The sequence below is a fragment of the Oncorhynchus kisutch genome, linkage group LG19, assembly GCF_002021735.2.
Source record: "Oncorhynchus kisutch isolate 150728-3 linkage group LG19, Okis_V2, whole genome shotgun sequence".
NCBI classification, from domain to species: Eukaryota; Metazoa; Chordata; class Actinopteri; order Salmoniformes; family Salmonidae; genus Oncorhynchus; species Oncorhynchus kisutch.
In genome coordinates this window covers 43,275,165-43,294,677 of record NC_034192.2, presented here as the reverse complement: position 1 = coordinate 43,294,677, position 19,513 = coordinate 43,275,165, and the positions used below count along the sequence as shown (strand labels likewise).

At 43.5% G+C, this 19,513-nt stretch overlaps 1 protein-coding gene across 6 annotated transcripts in view; it reads left to right on the top strand.

Annotated features, from left to right (window-relative positions):
- LOC109864856 (follistatin-related protein 5) overlaps nucleotides 1-19,513 on the top strand; it is a 190,930-nt gene that overhangs the window by 46,714 nt on the left and 124,703 nt on the right. For 3 of the 6 annotated variants that reach the window (XM_031797808.1, XM_031797806.1, XM_031797805.1), the window contains exon 3: nucleotides 587-620. In XM_031797808.1, coding sequence (XP_031653668.1) covers nucleotides 587-620 — 34 coding nt within the window. The remainder of the gene's footprint in view (nucleotides 1-586; nucleotides 621-19,513) is intronic. The other 3 variants (XM_031797807.1, XM_031797809.1, XM_020452860.2) reach the window with 1 other exon arrangement.

Below are 19,513 nucleotides of genomic sequence, written 5' to 3'. Positions count from 1 at the left end.
TCGCCATAACCGCCCTATACCATCATTGGGCATAAAATACCAATGATTCACTAGTAAATACATTGGTAGTGTTGCGCTGCAAAGTACCTTCTTTAAGGGCATAATGGTACATAACGTTTTCAATTGCCATTTTTCACTCTCTTGCTGCTTCTTTTAACCTTTAGAGAAATACCTTTTATGGAGATACAGACATTACCTCTTAGCCTTTCACTGTCAAACACTCTGCACATGTTATGTACTTCAGTGACTTGACAGTAACTCATGAATATGAAATGTAACAGAAAAGCCAAATAGTCACTGCACTTTATGATAAAATAAACAGATTCCCAATAGTATCCTATTATTCTCAATAGCCACCTCAGCTAAGTGCTTCATACAGTAAAAATGGCTCATCTTTCTATGCATTTATAAGCCTTCGACATGAATAACTTCAATATTTGTAGCAGCGGCTGAGATTCCACTCATAAAAGTGGAATTGCTCTTGGTGTTATTACTCTGTTGACGAATGTTGATCTTGTTAACTTGATGCAAGTGTGACTGTGTGATATCTTACAGCTTTGTGTCTTTCTGTTTGTTGTTGTTTCAGCAGGATGGGATCCCAGGGAGTTTGCGGATAAAGGGTATGTCTCCATTTTTTTCTTCCCTTCTGTCACAGTGCTTGGGCTTTTACTTTCATGAATATTATTGTTGAGTTGACTATGAAACTGTTATTGGAGAGTTGTGTAAAACGGTTGACGAAACTAAACAGGTAGATAACACACATTTACACTGAATGAACTCAGTGCTAAATGGGGCAAAGGGCCCTTCCTAAGCTAATTGTTTTAAGATGGTAATACGATGGATCATTTAGCTATTTGATTTAGAATTTTAGTACCCCTTTAGGTATAAGTCAACAATTTGGACACACCTACTCATTCAAGGGTTTTTCTTTATCTTTTACTATTTTCTACATTGTAGAATAATAGTGAAGACATCAAAACTATGAAATAGCACATATGGAATCACGTAGTAACCAGAAAAGTGTTAAACCATTTAAAATGTATTTTATATTTGAGATTCTTCAAAGTAGCCAACCTCTGCCTTGATGACAGCTTTGCAAACTTTTGTCATTCTCTCAACCAGCATCACCTGGAATGATTTTCCAACAGTGGAGTTCCCACATATCAAATCTAAAATGTATTTATATAGCCCTTCGTACATCAGCTGATATCTCAAAGTGCTGTACAGAAACCCAGCCTAAAACCCCAAACAGCAAGCAATGCAGGTGTAGATGTACGGTGGCTAGGAAAAACTCCCTAGAAAGGCCAAAACCTAGGAAGAAACCTAGAGAGGAACCAGGCTATGTGGGGTGGCCAGTCCTCTTCTGGCTGTGCCGGGTGGAGATCATAACAGAACATGGCCAAGATGTTCAAATGTTCATAAATGACCAGCATGGTCAAATAATAATAATCACAGGCAGAACAGTTGACCCAAAACACATATGCTGAGCACTTGTTGGCTGCTTTTCTTTCACACTGCGGTCCAACTCATCCCAAACCATCTCAATTGGGTTGCGGTCAGGGGATTGTGGACGCCAGGTCATCTAAAGCAGCACTCCATCACTCTCCTTCTTGGTCAAATAGCCCTTACACAGCCTGTAGGTGTGTTTTGGGTCATTGTCCTGTTGAAAAACAAATGATAATCCCACTAAGTGCAAACCAGATGGGATGGCGTAACACTGCAGAATGCTGTGGTAGCCATGGAAATCCACTAGTCATTCTAAAAGGGTTCTATTTTTGTGCATGTACAGGTAGAACATGAGTCAAACCGCTGAACATGACTGAAGTGAATCTACTCCCACTGCATTGCATGAAAGAGACTAGCCTCTCTCCCATCAAATAGACTAGCCTCTCTGCCATCAAAAAGCCTAGCCTCTCTGCCATCAAAGAGACCAGCCTCTCTGCCATCAAAGAGACTAGCATCTCTGCCATCAAAGAGACTAGCCTCTCTGCCATCAAAGTGGATGTCTGTCATTCACTGCAGTGTTGACCCCTCTCATCTCTTTGAGGAGGGAAGGTGTGAAGAGAAAGCCAGAGGATTTGATTCTCAGGGAATGAGTTTATCTTTCATATCCTGCTAAGGATCCTCAAAAAATTGTAGAATATTATAAGCAGACCAAATAAAGGATTACCATCACAGATAATTATATACATGATTCATTATTTGATGGGCTATTTAATCTTCTGTCTTATAATGATACTTGGTAACACTTTAGGCTACTGGTATAAGGCTTTGCTACTTGTTGTTAACATTTATGACTTATTCTGATGTAGTACAGCAGGGCTTACATCGTCAACCCAGTCAAAATGGCTGTTATTTAATCAGGAACATTAGACAATCCCGAGGTCTTATAAACGTCTAATACCTGCTTCTGAAAAGTGTCACCAATACTTTCAATGTTATTATACATACTCATACATCTCAAGCCCACTGTTTTTGGTATATTACTTATTATGCTTTGCTGGAAATGTCAATAGATAAGAGGCCAACACTTAGAGATTGAATGTAGTACCTCTAATATCTCCTGTGTACACCCTTAACCTGGCACCTAATCACCCACACAATTACCCTTGCATCTAACCACCCACACCATTACCCTGGCACCTAACCGCCCACACCATTACCCTGGCACCTAACTGCCCCCACCATTACCCTGGCACCTGACCACCCACACCATTACCCTGGCACCTAACCACCCACACCATTACCCTGGCACCTAACTGCCCCCACCATTACCCTGGCACCTGACCACCCACACCATTACCCTGGCACCTAACCGCCCACACCATTACCCTGGCACCTAACTGCCCCCACCATTACCCTGGCACCTGACCACCCACACCATTACCCTGGCACCTAACCACCCACACCATTACCCTGGCACCTGATCACCCACACCCTTAACCTGGCACCTAACCACCCACACCATTACCCTGGCACCTAACCGCCCACACCATTACCCTGGCACCTAACTGCCCCCACCATTACCCTGGCACCTGCCCACCCACACCATTACCCTGGCACCTGACCACCCACACCATTACCCTGGCACCTGACCACCCGCACCATTACCCTGGCACCTAACCGCCAACACAATGCCCTGGCAACTTAACCACTGACACCATTACCCTGGCACCTAACCACCCACACCATTACCCTGGCACCTAACCAGTGACACCAATTACCCTGGCACCTAACTGCCCACACCATTACCCTTGCACCTAACCACCAACAACAATACCTTGCACCTAACTGCCAACACCATTACCCTGGCACCTAACCGCCCACCAATATGGCATGAGGCAATTCAGAACGCAATAATGCGCAATGACAAATGTCTGAGTGCACTCCCACGTCCTGACAAATGTATCTCGTATGTCACTATGTCACCTTTGTAATGTGGAGAACCTTCAACATGTACGCATGCAGGCACGAGTGAACGCACCCACGCACGCACACACACACACACGCACGCACACACACACACACAGAGAGACAGACAGACAGATACACATGCACGCACGCACACACACACACACAGAGAGACAGACAGACAGATATACACACACACACACACACACACACACACACACACACACACACACACACACACACACACACACACACACACACACACACACACACACACACACACACACACACACACACACACACACACACACACACAGAGAGAGAGAGACAGATACACGCACATACACAGAGAGAGAGAGAGACAGACAGACAGATACACACTCAAACCTCAGCTAAAACACAAAAGTCAATGTCAGGAGGTAGAAAGGTGATGTGGTGACCAAGATGTCCGCCACTAAGCATTATGAAGGGTTGATAATGGATGTCTCACTGCCATTTTTTCTCTCCACCTCTGGAAGGTCAAAGCTGTAATTGTAGAGGGAGCATTATCATAAAGGGCGGCCCCCAGCTGTCGGCTGAGATTCCGTTTAATCCACACCTCTCTGTAAGCAGGGAGAGGAGACTATGGATTGTTTTCAGCAAACTAATTTCAGGCCATGTAACAAGACAGCGTAAGTAAAAGAGATTCATAAATAATGAAACTATTGTAGCTTTCTCTTCAGAGGAGGGGTTGAGGGGGGGGGGTTACACCCTGTGGCTGCAAGGAAAAGTTGTATTAATGGTTCATTGAAGTTATGAACACCTTACGTTTTACTTACTGCTATAGATAGTTGATTTCATTGGGCTATTATAATATATATTTTTTGTCAAATGTGTAGTCAAATCTCAAGGAATTAACCAAATGTGATGGTGACCTTATATGTCCTAGCTGCAGAATATTTTGAGACTCCAATTCAATCCTCAGATCAGTAAGTTAACATAAATTGTACAGACATAACATATTGTTACAGTACACAAAGTGAGTTTCTATGCATGCTGTTTATCAAATGTAGACATATTTTTACATTTCGACATTGGTCACATAAAACAACTCAAACAGATCCAGAATCCAGCGGAACAGAAGCAAAAATGACTTTGAATGTCAGAATGGAAGAGACAAAGACGAACAGAATACACCCATCCCATTCCACAACTCAGCGTAAATGAAATACCAAATGAAGTCTGAGGCCATAGCAACACCTCTTGCTGTTCGGCTCGGTACAAAATACCTTGGGATGTTGTTGGGGAAATGCTATTTGTTGGAGTAAATAGACTATTTCAATGTACAATATTGAATAGCTGGTGAAACAGATATTTAAAAGATATATTATGTCCATTTGGTGCCACACTGAGCTACTATTTGGAACAAAAGTTTTTCGGAATTGGAAATTGCAGTTTTCTCCCAGAATAACAATCGCCTTCTATTTTGAATTCAATAGCAAACATAATTATCAAATTGATGAAATGATTACTTTGTACACTCAGCATCCCCACCCCCACCCCTACACCACCTCCCCACCCTACTTTGAATAATACAAAGGCAGTTAATACAATTATTTGCCCCTGCTATGGGACTAAGTTACACTTTTAATAACTTTTCACAGCAGTATATAAGAGCGGAACGTTAAACATTGTGCAATGCGCTGCACTTTCCGCTGACAGACTTATTGGTGGAAGACTTCCTGTTGTTTCAATCATGACACAGTCACGTCCCATAGTCTCCCAACGTGTTAGTATGTAATAGCTTTCATAAATCTTAATCAAGTTACGGGAATTAAGATTCACGGAATGTAATAGACTTTTATTAGAACTCCTTTTTTGGAGAGAAATCAAGAAGAAATTGAGAAATCGCCTGAAGATATACTGAGAAGTAAAGAGGCCTTGGGAATAGTTGGATGACATAAGGTGCATGACATGCTACGTTTCTCATGGACAACAGTGACTCTTGACCGACGAAGCCTTAGTGGACAGGTGGGCTTGACCTAAATACAGTTGAAGTCGGAAGTTTATATACATCTAAGCCAAATCCATTTAAACTCAGTTTTTCACAATTCCTGACATTTAACCCTAGTAAAAATGCCCTGTCTTAGGTCAGTTAGGATCACCACTTTATTTTAAGAATGTGAAATGTCAGAATAATAGTAGAGAGAATGATTTCTTTCAGCTTTTTTTCTTTCATCACATTCTCAGTGGGTCAGAAGTTTACATACACTCAATTAGTATTTGGTAGCATTGCCTTTAAATTGTTTCACTTGGGTCAAACTTTTCGGGTAGCCTTCCACAAGTTTCCCACAATAGTTTGGTGAATTTTGGCCCATTCCTCCTGATAGAGCTGGTGTAACTGAGTCAGGTTTGTAGGCCTCCTTGCTCGCACACTCTTTTTCAGATCTGCCCACAAATTTTCTATAGGATTGAGGTCAGGGCTTACTGATGGCCACTCCAATACCTTGACTTTATCGTCCTTAAGCCATTTTGTCACAACTTTGGAAGTATGCTTGGTGTCATTGTCCATTTGGAAGACCCATTTGTGACCAAGCTTTAACTTCCTGACTGATATCTTGAGATGTTGCCTCAATATATCCACATAATTTTACATTCCTCATGATGCCATCTATTTTGTGACGTGCACCAGTCCGTCCTGCAGCAAAGCACCCCACAACATGATGCTGCCACCCCCGTGCTTCACGGTTAGGATGGTGTTCTTTGGCTTGCAAGCATCCCCCTTTTCCCTCCAAACATAACGATGGTCATTATGACGAAACAGTTCTATTTTTGTTTCATCAGACCAGAGGACATTTCTCAAAGAAGTTCGATCTTTGTCCCCATGTGCAGCTGCAAACCCTAGTCTGGCTTTTTTTATGGTGGTTTTGGAGCAGTGGCTTCTTCCTTGCTGAGCGACCTGTTTCCTCCAATATCTTCACAAGGTCCTTTGCTGTTGTTCTGGGATTGATTTGCACTTTTGCACCAAAGTACGTTCATCTCTAGCAGACAGAAAACGTCTCATTCCTGAGACATGGTATGACAGCTGCGTGGTCCCATGGTGTTTATACTTGCATACTATTGTTTGTACAGATTTACATGGTACCTTCAAGCATTTGGAAATTGCTCCCAAGGATGAACCAGACTTGTGGAGGTCTACAATGTTTTTCTGAGGTCTTGGCTGATTTCTTTGGATTTTCCCATGATGTCAAGCGAATAAGCACTGAGTTTGAAGGTAGGCCTTGAAATACATCCACAGTTACACCTCCAATTGACTCAAATTATGTCAATTAGCCAATCAGAAGCTTCTAAAGCCATGAAATCATTTTCTCGAATTTGCCAAGCTGTTTAAAGGCACAGTCAACTTAGTGTATGTAAACGTCTGACCCACTGGAATTGTGATACAGTGAATTATAAGTGAAATAATCTGTCTGTAAACAATTCTTGGAAAAATTAATTGTGTCATGCACAAAGTAGATGTCCTAACGGACTTGCCAAAGCTATAGTTTGTTAACAAAAAAATTGTGGAGTGGTTGAAGAATGAGTTTTAGTGACTCCAACCTAAGTGTATGTACATTTCCGACTTTAACTGTACATGTTAATGCTGCCTCAAGAGAGTTTGTAATCTCTATCTATCATATACGCACGATAGCCCAAACTGTAGATGCAATTGAAAAAGCCTTGTGAATGACCCCATCGACTCCTAATGGTCTTGTGGGAGCCATATTTGTGGTCACTCCGACGAATGGTACAGTGGGTACCATTCATAGTTAGCAAAAAGTCACCATCATCAGAACTATTCAACAAAAATACGATTTAACTGATATTTCCTCATTTACATTTATATTGTATCTCCAGGAAAGGCTCCACTCTACATAAGAAAAGTCAATATTTGCATTTGCTGAATATTCATGGCCGTGAATCCTGTTTACAGGAGGGACTGCACACTTTTTCTAAGGTAATGTGTATAATTTTTGGCCAACAACAGAGATGTATGGTCTTAAACGAGGTGAAACAAATCTAATTGAGATTCATTATCAATACTCTCAGTGATCCACAAAGATCAGTGGTACTTACAATGGAGGGCATGATGAAGGAAGGTCAACACAGTTGACTGAAGGTCAACACAGTATTTGTAGAAGGAGCATTATCTTGGAGGACGGCCTTAGCTCTTGGCCAAAATTCTCCTCTTTAATGCATTCTTTATCTAGGCACCAAGAGTGGATCAGCAGTGGATCAGCACTGGATCAGGATTCAAGCTTTAAAATGAGTTCTTAAGTAGCTCAACTTATCTACACAACTCCGTGGCTGAGAGGGCGAGAATCAAGTTCCCGTAATTCCACAGTGGTTTAGACGAAAGTCTATTCATAAGCATTCCTCAAGAGGAAATGTCTCACTTTGCTCTCTCCAAAGTTTGATTAGAATTGCGATGAAGACGGTAATGCAAGTATCTAATCCAGGGTATCCCAAACTCGGTCCTGGGGCCCCCAATGGGTGAACGTTTTGGTTGTTGCCCTACCACTACACAGCTGATTCAGATCATCAAAGCATGATTATGAGTTGGTTATTTGAATCAGCTGTGTAGTGAAAAAAACTAAACGTGCACCCGGGGAGGGGGGCGAGTTTTGGAACCGCTGATATAAGCCATTGTGTTGTGGTGAAATTAAAAATAGGAAGATGTACAAAGACCTTGGGCCTGGAGAGATGAATAATGCTCTTAGGGTTGTAACTCCTAAGAGTTCCCCCTGATTATGCTCCTCACATTATTTGTGATTATTATCAGGGCGCCTGCCGAACATACATTTTTTATTTTATTTTATTTATTTTGCCTTTATTTAACCAGGTAGGCCAGTTTACAACTGTGATAGATAAAGATAAAGCAAAGCAAAGCAGTGCGACACAAACAACACAGAGTTACACATGGGATAAACAAACATACAGTCAATAATACAATAGAAAAATCTGTATACAGTGTGTGCAAATGAGGTAAGATTGGGGAGTTAGGGCAATAAATAGGACATTGTGGCAAAATAATTACAATTTAGCATTAACACTGGAGTGATAGATGTGCAGCAGATTAATGTGCAAATAGAGATACTGGGGTGCAAAGGAGCAAAACAATAAATAACAATATGGGGATGAGGTAGTTGGGTGGGCTATTTACAGATGGTGCTTAAAGTTGGTGCTTAAAGTTACTGAGGGAGATATGAGTCTCCAGCTTCAATGATTTTTGCAATTCGTTCCAGTCATTGACAGCAGAGAACTGGAAGAAAAGGCGGCCAAAGGGGGAGTTGGCTTTGGGGATGACCAATCAAATATACCTGCTGGAGCGGGTGCTACGAGTAGGTGTTGCTATGGAGACCAGTGAGTTGAGATAAGGCAGGGATTTACCTAGCAAAGACTTATAGATAACCTGGAGCCAGTGGGCTTGGCGACGAATATGAAGCGAGGGCCAGCCAACGAGAGCATACAGGTCGCAGTAGTGGGTAGTATATGGGGCAATGGTGACAAAACGGATGGCACTGTGTTAGACTACATCCAATTTGCTGAGTAGAGTGTTGGAGGCTATTTTGTAAATGATCGCCAAAGTCAAGGATCAGAAAGATTGTCAGTTTTACGAGGGTCTGTTGGTCAGCATGAGTGAAGGAGGCTTTGTTGTGAAATAGGAAGCCGATTTAATTTTGGATTGGAGATGCTTAATGTGAGTCTGGAAGGAGAGTTTACAGTCTAACCAGACACCTAGGTGTTTGTAGTTGTACACATATTCTAAGTCAGAACCATCCAGATTAGTGATGCTAGACGTGTGGGCGGGCAGGTGCGGGCAGCGATTGGTTGAAGAGCATGCATTTAGTTTTACTTGCATTTAAGAGCAGTTGGAGGCCCCGGAAGGAGTGTTGTATGGCATTGAAGCTCATCTGGAGGTTTGTTAACACAGTGTCCAAAGAAGTGCCAGAAGTATTCAGAATGAACACACCGACACAGACACACACAAAATGTGACATTCAGCATGTTCTTGTGTTCTTTTCACACACTATTACTAGCTGTTCTAATTCGAAAAACAAAACCCCATCCTCAAATGAACTAATTCCACATCCTAATATGAACACATTACTGGGACATCTGTTTCTGTCCACTTCACCAGAAAACCAAGGGTCAAAAAGACAAAAATAACAACCGTACCAAAACCCCCCAAGATATCTTATATCAACAGACACACGATGTGGCTAGCTGCCACCAGCAAGACAGCTTAATGTTATGTGAATTAGCGCTGGGAGTTGACAATTAGTCAAGCGTGGTGCGCTGTGACAAATAGGTCCGTTTACTGAGATGCTATGAGAGATGCATTCTAATGCATACCCTATTCACTGATGAGGCCAAGGAGAGTAATGGGACGGAAAGTTACATCCTTGATGAGTGAACGTGCAGTTGGATGGCACAAACAGCACCTTAACACTCCAACACTGTGCTTCAGTCTAGCACAGGGGACTAATGCTCACTTGCAGCCAATTGATTGGCTGAGCACTCTTGGCTAGGTTTAGCTTCTTGTGGCAACAGCAGTACTTTCCTGATGAATACTTAGCTAGCTCCCTTGTCACCATGTTTCTGTTCAGGCTTCACTTGTGAGCTACATCGAGAGGAACCCAAAGGCCTGTGTGATGGAGGGGGGACATCAAGGTTTAAAATGTTTTTGAGCGTGCTTTAAATGGTGGCCAAAACTTTTGCACCTCAAATAGTCACTTCTGAAATGTTGAAAATATGTTTATGCAGCCCCAGCAAAGGCAAGACATTGTCACAATGTTGCAATTACTGTGGTGGTGGTCAGGATGAGACGGACTCAACAACACCTTTTCAAAGCATAAGCTTAGGTGCCAACGCAAATTACAAAAACGTCATAGCCCACAACCTTGTACAACATCGGGCACTATTGGCAAATGTTGAGCAACAACCTTGTAACAAAGCTCCAATGTCCTCCAATGTAACATTGTGACGACCTATTGGCTGCATTCCTAGCAATGTTGTGTTGGCAGAGAAAAAGCATAAAGTATTTGGGAATCATTCTCCAATAGGGAGGTATAGACCTATCCAAGTCATTGAGGATTTGGACAGATGCACCACACTGATTTAAATTAAGAATTTTAAGTGAAGAATCTATCCCTCATAACAGTAGCAAAAGCTTTTATGCATATATGCCTTTTAACCATTCCAAATATTACATGAGGTACCTATATTGAACAGCGTTTTTACTGTTGGGAGTCACTCAGATCAGCGCAAGTCAGTAACAGCCCAGAGGAAAAATATTTTGCTCAGAGTGGTCATTTCTTAATCTCTGAAGAAATATAGGAGATATCAATTTTGCATGATTTTTTAATCACATATCTGAACTGTTTCTCATAATGAATTCTTGAGACTTTCATGAGACAAATGAGCTTGGTTTGATACTTACATTTGAGAAGTATGACAAATATATGAGATCTTATCATTGTATCCTTATGAGACCATTCATGTCTCATGTATTGCTCCAGAAAAGCCTTTTTGAAAAGCCTTTTTATTCTCAAGCTACCGGAGATGCCTCAGCTAGCTTCCATGCCTCAGCTGGCTCGACAAGCTCTCAAGCCTCGGTTGGCTCATCAGGCTCCCATGCCTCAGCCGGCTCGTCAGGCTCACATGCCTCGGCCGGTTCAACTGGTTCCCGTGCCTCAGCTGCCTCAGCAGAAGCAACCGGTCCGCTACTGGTCCTCAGGACCGTCCCTCTGGTCGGCGTCCTGCGTCAGGGTGGGGGTACTGCCACGTCTACTCCTGCTCCTCCTCTCTGGCGCTCGTTGTCGCCATTTTACTCATTATTATGCACACCTGTCACCATCGTTATGTGTACCTGCACCTCATGAGACTCACCTGGACTCCCTCACCTTTCGTTATTGTTTCTGATTGCGTTATTTATTATTGTTTCTGTTTATTGTTTCTGTTTGTATGTTTCATGTCTGTACGCTACTTGTGTTTCTTGTTTTGTTCCATGTTTGTTTATTTATTAATTCACATCCTGTACTTGCTTCCTGATTCTTAGCGTACACGTTACAAACTTACATTATTTATAAGGGTTGTCACAATGCCAAAATATTACCAACAAAACAATGCCAAGTCAAAGAATCAAAACATCATGGCAAAATGTTTTTGTTACTGATATTCACATCTCGTATCAATATAACACTGCATTTTACCTTGCGCTATTCACAAATGTTATACGCCTGTGGTAGCTACTGTGGTTGTATGAGTGGTGGCTACGGTGTCTGCTGTGGTTGTGTGAGTGGTGGTTACGGTGTCTGCTGTGGTTGTGTGAGTGGTGGTTATTGTGTCTGCTGTGGTTGTGTGAGTGGTGGTTATTGTGTCTGCTGTGGTTGTGTGAGTGGTGGTTATTGTGTCTGCTGTGGTTGTGTGAGTGGTGGTTACGGTGTCTGCTGTGGTTGTGTGAGTGGTGGTTACGGTGTCTGCTGTGGTTGTGTGAGTGGTGGTTACGGTGTCTGCTGTGGTGGTGTGAGTTGTGGTTACGGTGTCTGCTGTGGTTGTGTGAGTGGTGGTTATTGTGTCTGCTGTGGTTGTGTGAGTGGTGGTTACGGTGTCTGCTGTGGTTGTGTGAGTGGTGGTTACAGTGTCTGCTGTGGTTGTGTGAGTGGTGGTTACGGTGTCTGTTGTGATTGTGTGAGTGGTGGTTATTGTGTCTGCTGTGGTTGTGTCAGTGGTGGTTACGCTGTCTGCTGTGGTTGTGTCAGTGGTGGTTATTGTGTGTGGTTGTGTCAGTGGTGGTTATTGTGTCTGCTGTGGTTGTGTGAGTGGTGGTTACGGTGTCTGCTGTGGTTGTGTGAGTGGTGGTTATGGTGTCTGCTGTGGTTGTGTGAGTGGTGGTTACGGTGTCTGCTGTGGTTGTGTGAGTGGTGGTTACGGTGTCTGCTGTGGTTGTGTGAGTGGTGGTTATTGTGTCTGCTGTGGTTGTGTGAGTGGTGGTTACGGTGTCTGCTGTGGTTGTGTGAGTGGTGGTTACGGTGTCTGCTGTGGTTGTGTGAGTGGTGGTTACGGTGTCTGCTGTGGTTGTGTGAGTGGTGGTTATTGTGTCTGCTGTGGTTGTGTGAGTGGTGGCTATTGTGTCTGCTGTGGTTGTGTGAGTGGTGGTTACGGTGTCTGCTGTGGTTGTGTGAGTGGTGGTTATGGTGTCTGCTGTGGTTGTGTGAGTGGTGGTTACGCTGTCTGCTGTGGTTGTGTGAGTGGTGGTTATAGTGTCTGCTGTGGTTGTGTGAGTGGTGGTTATTGTGTCTGCTGTGGTTGTGTGAGTGGTGGTTATAGTGTCTGCTGTGGTTGTGTGAATGGTGGTTATTGTGTCTGCTGTGGTTGTGTGAGTGGTGGTTATTGTGTCTGCTGTGGTTGTGTGAGTGGTGATTACGCTGTCTGCTGTGGTTGTGTGAGTGGTGGTTATAGTGTCTGCTGTGGTTGTGTGAGTGGTGGTTATTGTGTCTGCTGTGGTTGTGTGAGTGTCTGCTGTGGTTGTGTGAGTGGTGGTTACGGTGTCTGCTGTGGTGGTGTGAGTGGTGGTTACGGTGTCTGCTGTGGTTGTGTGAGTGGTGGTTATAGGTTCTGCTGTGGTTGTGTGAGTGGTGGTTATAGTGTCTGCTGTGGTTGTGTGAATGGTGGTTATTGTGTCTGCTGTGGTTGTGTGAGTGGTGGTTATTGTGTCTGCTGTGGTTGTGTGAGTGGTGATTACGCTGTCTGCTGTGGTTGTGTGAGTGGTGGTTATAGTGTCTGCTGTGGTTGTGTGAGTGGTGGTTATTGTGTCTGCTGTGGTTGTGTGAGTGGTGGTTATTGTGTCTGCTGTGGTTGTGTGAGTGGTGATTACGCTGTCTGCTGTGGTTGTGTGAGTGGTGGTTATAGTGTCTGCTGTGATAGGGGCCTTGAGGAGGTGCATGGAGGTCCGAGTAACGGGGAGCTTTGTATGCCACGACTGAGAAGGTGACAGTAGAGGAGGAGGAGGGCAACATGTCTAGTTGAATAAAATAAAATAAAAATGTCCTGAAGAGGATAGCCACTACTGGTCAACGGCCCAGCGCTCTATCCAACATGTCTGACAGAAACATTGTGACAAAAAGAGGATTTAGATCAAACATTGAATATTGTGATCCTAATGAATAAAAAAACGTTATTTATGTAATAACAACAATGTGGATAATTGCTCAACTCTACCTGAGCGGTTATGCTAGTCTCTCTAGCCTCCCACAATTTTCAAATGTTCTGGCTTCACAGCGTCTGCATGTAATAGAACATGAGTTTGTCATAGAAGAACTAAGTCTCTGCCTACGTCACCATCTTATCCGCTTGAATAAAATACTAAATAGTATCTAGCAAGATGGAGATCACAGAGGTTCTTTTTAATGAGTGCATTTCGCAAGTGGCTAGTTTACATCAACTACCTTCACTAAAATCACTGCAAAGGTTTTTTCTGCAAACTTTGGTTTCGAATCACAACGTTCTGGCATTATCTGCCTCATTATTTGTTGGGAGAGTTGTCTGTATGAAGAGGACCCACCTAAAGGACGCACCACGGAACAAATGTATTTCCCTTTTTGAAGATGCCAAAATAGTCTGTCATTGAAACCAGACCTTAGTGACTTGCCTAGTGTCAGCTTTTCAAGACTTGTGTTATGCCATAACCTCATTAATGTTATTGTTTTTTTATTAAGACCCCAAAAATGTCGCCCCAACATGGTGCAGGGTGTTTCAATTCTAATTCAAAATAACTTTCATTTCCTGGGAGGGAACGTCATGTGTGGTGACATGACAGACTGACCTGGCAACAGCGTAGCCCGAGTCCTGTGAGTACGGAGTCCCGGTTTGTAGGGTGTTCCTCCTCCGAGGGAGGAAGCAGAAGAGCCTAGGGTGTGTCTAGACGCTGTTCACTGAAGCTTGTGTCTAGACAGAGCACGGGGTGGTGCTCCTGGGGTGACTGCCAGCATCCCTGCAGTCAAGCCAGCTATCTCAGAAGACAGCCTCTGACTGATATCTGAAGACTGCACAGAAACAACGAGAGGGGAGAAGATTTGATACATTTCACAAATGCAGGCAATGAGCGTCTGAAGCATGAGGGACTATAAAGGTAAATTGTGACTACATATGAAAATGGAAGTTGGATGGTTGTGATGAGCTTCGGTGAGTGTACCGTGTCGGGTTGTTTGGGAGCTGGGGGTTGAACCTACTCAGTCAGGGCCTCCTGTAGGCACAGTCTGGGGTGTGTAGGAGCCACTCATCAGGCCGTAATATTTAGACCTCTGCTGGCCTGCAGATACACACATAAACATGTGCACAAACATTCCCGATCACGCTGGAGGAGAGGGCTGCCGTCTTATCGGCTCTCAACCAATCATGCTATTTTATTTGTTTTTTCGAGTTGTTCGTAACTTGTTTTGGACATAATGTTGCTGCTACTGTCTCTTATGACCGAAAAGAGATTCTGAAGATCAGAACAGCGATTGCTCCCTGCTCCCTGATTGCTCCCTGCTCCCTGGAAGAAGAGTTCTTCTTCAATGAGTCAAACGTGAGGGATATTCTACTACAGAAACCCGACCAGGCCCAGATCCCTGTGATTGGCTGGAGATGGAAACTGAGATTTAATGGAAAAAGATCCTGGTGCCTTGTGAGGATCAAGTGTGATGAGTGGCTAATCTGGCCTTGCCTTCCGTCTTGCTCGCTAATGTTCAATCGCTAGAAAATAAATGCGAAGAGCTGAAAGAATATGGCACCACAACAAACTTGCCAAGAGAGGGCCGCCCACCAAAACTCACAGACCAGGCGAGGAGGGCATTAATCAGAGAGGCAACAAAGAGACCAAAGATAAATTAAATCAAATCAAATGTATTTATAAAGCCCTTCTTACATCAGCTAGTAAAAAGTGCTGTACAGAAACCCAGTCTAAAACCCCAAACAGCAAGCAATGCCGGTGTAGAAGCACGGTGGCTAGGAAAAACTCCCTAGAAAGGCCGAAACCTAGGAAGAAACCTAGAGAGGAACCAGGCTATGAGGGGTGACCAGTTCTCTTCTGGCTGTGCCGATTGGAGATTATAACAGAACATGGACAAGATGTTCAAATGTTCATAGATGACCAGCCGGGTCAAATAATAATAACCATAGTGGTTGTCGAGAGTGCAACAGGTCAGCACCTCAGGAGTAAATGTCAATTGGCTTTTCATAGCCAATCATTCAGAGTATCTCTATCACTCCTGCTGTCTCTAGAGAGTTGAAAACAGCAGGTCAGGGACAGGTAGCATGTACGGTGAACAGGGCAGGGTTCCATAGCCGCAGGCAGAACAGTTGAAACTGGAGCAGCAGCACGGGGGGGGGGGGGGGGGGGGGGATAGTTATGTTTCACAATAAAAATATTTTGCACCTACAAAGTGGTAGACATGTTGTGTAAATGAAATGACACCCACCCCCCAAAAACCTATTTTAATTCCAGGTTGTAAGGCAACAAAATAGGAAAAATGCCAAGGGTGAATACTTTCACAAGCCACTGTATACACTCCATCGGCAGGACAGAACAGCATTCTCTGGTAAGACACGGGGCGGGGGCCTATCCATTTATGTGAACAAACGCTGGTGCACGATATCTAAGGAAGTCTAACAGTTTTGCCGAAAGAGTTTTCATCTGTATTTTTCGTAGCTGTCTACATACCACCACAGACCGATGCTGGCACTAAAACTACACTTAATGAGCTGAATACCGCCATAAGCAAACAGGAAAACGGTCATCCAGAGGCTGCGCTCCTATTGGCCAGGGACTTAAAACTTAAGTGTGCAATTTCTATCAGCATGTGCAACCAGAGGAAAAAATATATAATTCTAGACCACCTTTACTCCACACACAGAGATGGGTACAAAGCTCTCCTCGCCCTCCATTTGGCAAATCCAACCATAATTCTATCCTCCTGATTCCTGCTTACAAGAAAAAATTAAAGCACGAAGCACTAGTGACTCAGTCTATAAAAAAGTGGTCAGGTGAAGCAGATGCTAAGCTACAAAACTGTTTTGCTAGCACAGACTGGAATATGATCCGGGATTCTTCCGATGGCATTGAGGAGTACACCACATCAGTCACTGGCTTGACCAATAAGTGCATTGAGGACGTCGTCCCCACAGTGACTGTAAGTACATACCCCAACCAGAAGCCATGGATTACAGGCAACATTTGCATTGAGCTAAAGGGTAGAGCTGCCACTTTCAAGGAGAGGGTCTCGAACCTGGAAGCTTATAAGAAATCCCTCTTTGCCCTCCAACGAACCATCAAACAGGCAAAGCGTCAATACAGGACTAAGATCGAATTGTCCTACACCAGCTCCGACACTCGTCGGATGTGGAAGGGCTTGCAAACTATTACAGACTACAAAGGGAAGCACAGTTGAGAGCTGCCCAGGGGCACGAGCATACCAGACGAGCTAAATAACCTCTTTGCTCGCTTTGAGGCAAGTAACACTGAAACATGCATGAGAGTATCAGCTGTTCCGTATGACTGTGTGATCACAGTCACTGACATTTTCAACCTCTCCCTGTCTGTAATACCAACATGTTTCAAGTAGACCACCATAGTCCCTGTGCCCAAGAAGACTAAGGTAACCTGCCTAAATGACTACCGACCCGTAGCACTTACTTCTGTAGCCATGAAATACTTTGAAAGGCTGGTCATGGCTCACATCAACACCAGAAACCCTAGACCCACTCCAATTTGCATTCTGCACCAACCGATCCACAGATGATACAATCTCTATTGCACTCCACACGGCACTCTCACACCTGGACAAAAGGAACACCTATGTGAGAATGCTATTCATTGACTACAGCTCAGCATTCAACACCATAGTGCCCTCAAAGCTTATCACTAAGCTAAGGACCCTGGGACTAAACACCTCCCTCCGCAACTGGATCCTGGACAACACATCTGCCACGCTGATCCTCAACACGCTGATCCTCAACACAGCCTATAGAGAGGAGGTCAGAGACCTGACCATGTGGTGCAAGGACAACAACCTCTCCCTCAACGTGATCAAGACAAAGGAGATGATTGTGGACTACAGGAAAAGGAGGACCGAGTACGCCTCCATTCGCATCGACGGGGCTGTAGTGGAGCAGGTTGAGAGCTTCAAGTTACTTGGCGCCACCATCACCAACAAACTATCATTGTCCAAGCACACCAAGTCAGTCGTGAAGAAGGCACGACAAAACGTAAACCGAAAATATTTGGCCTGGGTCCTCAGATCCTCAAAAGGTTATTCAGCTGCACCATCGAGAGCATCCCGACGGGTTACATCTCTACCTGGTATGGCAACTGCTCGGCTTCCGACTGCAAGGCACTACAGAGGGTAGTGCGTACGGCCCAATACATCAGCTTCCTGCCATCCAGGACCTCTATACAAGGCGGTGTCAGAGGAAGGCCCTAAAAATTGTCAAAGACTCCAGCCGCCCTAGTCATAGCCTGTTCTCTCTACTACCGCATGTCAAGAGGTATCGGAGTGCAAAGTCTAGATCCAAGAGGCTCCTAAATAGATACTACCCCCTAGCCGTAAGACTCCTGAAAAGGTAATCAAATGACTACCCAGACTATTTGCATTGCCTCCCCTCTGGAACGCTGCTGCTACTCTCTGTTATTATCTATGCATAGTCACTTTAATAACTCTACCAACATACATATATTTACACCGTTTGCCCGGACACATTGACATTGATTCTGTACCGGTACCCCCTATATAAATTAAGCATTTCACTGTAAGGTCTACACCTGTACAATTTGATTTGAATTGATTACACAAGGTTGTCATATCTTTCAAAAAATACCAGTGCAACGATTTTGAGCACAATCAAAACACCTCTGTGCTTCAATATTAATAATGTATAAAACAGGCTGTCTGCTCCTCCTCTCTACCTACTTTTCCTTCGCAATCACCTGAGTTTCCCTTAGTCCCGTTAGTTTGGCTGCTCATGTACAGTATTGTACATGTTTATCTAAGGAACTAGCCTATACATATTGGGACGGGCAGTTGTTAAAGGGATACTTCAGGGTTTTCCTCAGAGTCAGAATACTCTGTGGACACTATTTTGTATTTATTTGCGTACAGTCTGAAGGAAGTTGCTAACTAGAGTTAGCGCAATTGTTAACTATCGTTAGAAAAATGCATGGAAGTCTATGGTAACTATTAGCATGCAAACAAATATGAGCTTGTATGTGTTGTTCCTCCTGATCAAATATGAAAAAATGTTTAGTCTCATTTTGGTGTTAAAGAGAGCCAGTTTGTGTCTAGGAGAAACATAGGGGAAAAAGAGATCTCTTCTTGTATTTTGCTTTCCTATGTGAATGCGAGACCACTGACACTGCCTGTAGCATACAGTTTTGTGTAATCTAACCAATTATCTCTTGATCATACAGCATTTAAACATAGAAATTCACTATAATTGTCCAATTATTTCCATTTAGTCCATAAACACAAACAACAGATGTATAATACTACAGGTAAACCCATGCTCAACAGGAATTCATTCATATGCATCTTAAACAGTATCTACAATGGGCTAGGCTATTTTTCCATGTTCCCTAACACTCTCTTCCATATTGTAAAACTCCATATTGTACACACTTCTTTTGTTATATTCATTTAAAGTTCCATGGTAGACAACACAATGGATTGCACTTTGCAATAGTTTCACTGAGGAAACCGTCCATTGTGTCAAGAGAGATGCTAAATCAGTTCAAACCCTTGAACAACGCTCTTCAACTGAATTGCCTCTGTTAAATAGCTGGCAGTTAAAAGAGATTTGTGAGATGGAAGCTATCTACTGTACTTAGTTTACCCTTATAGTCATATGATCTGCAGTACAGCGGCACAAGAACACATTTGACAATCTTCTTATCATTTCTGAGCAGGTGGTCCTTTCTTGGGTGTGAATGTTGAAGTCTTGCTCAATAGAAAAATGCCACAAATGGTTAATGCTGACACTGGCGAGACCTCATCAGGCATCAGGTTTTCATGTTGACAGTGTGGAGGAATGAATTCCAACTGTTAGG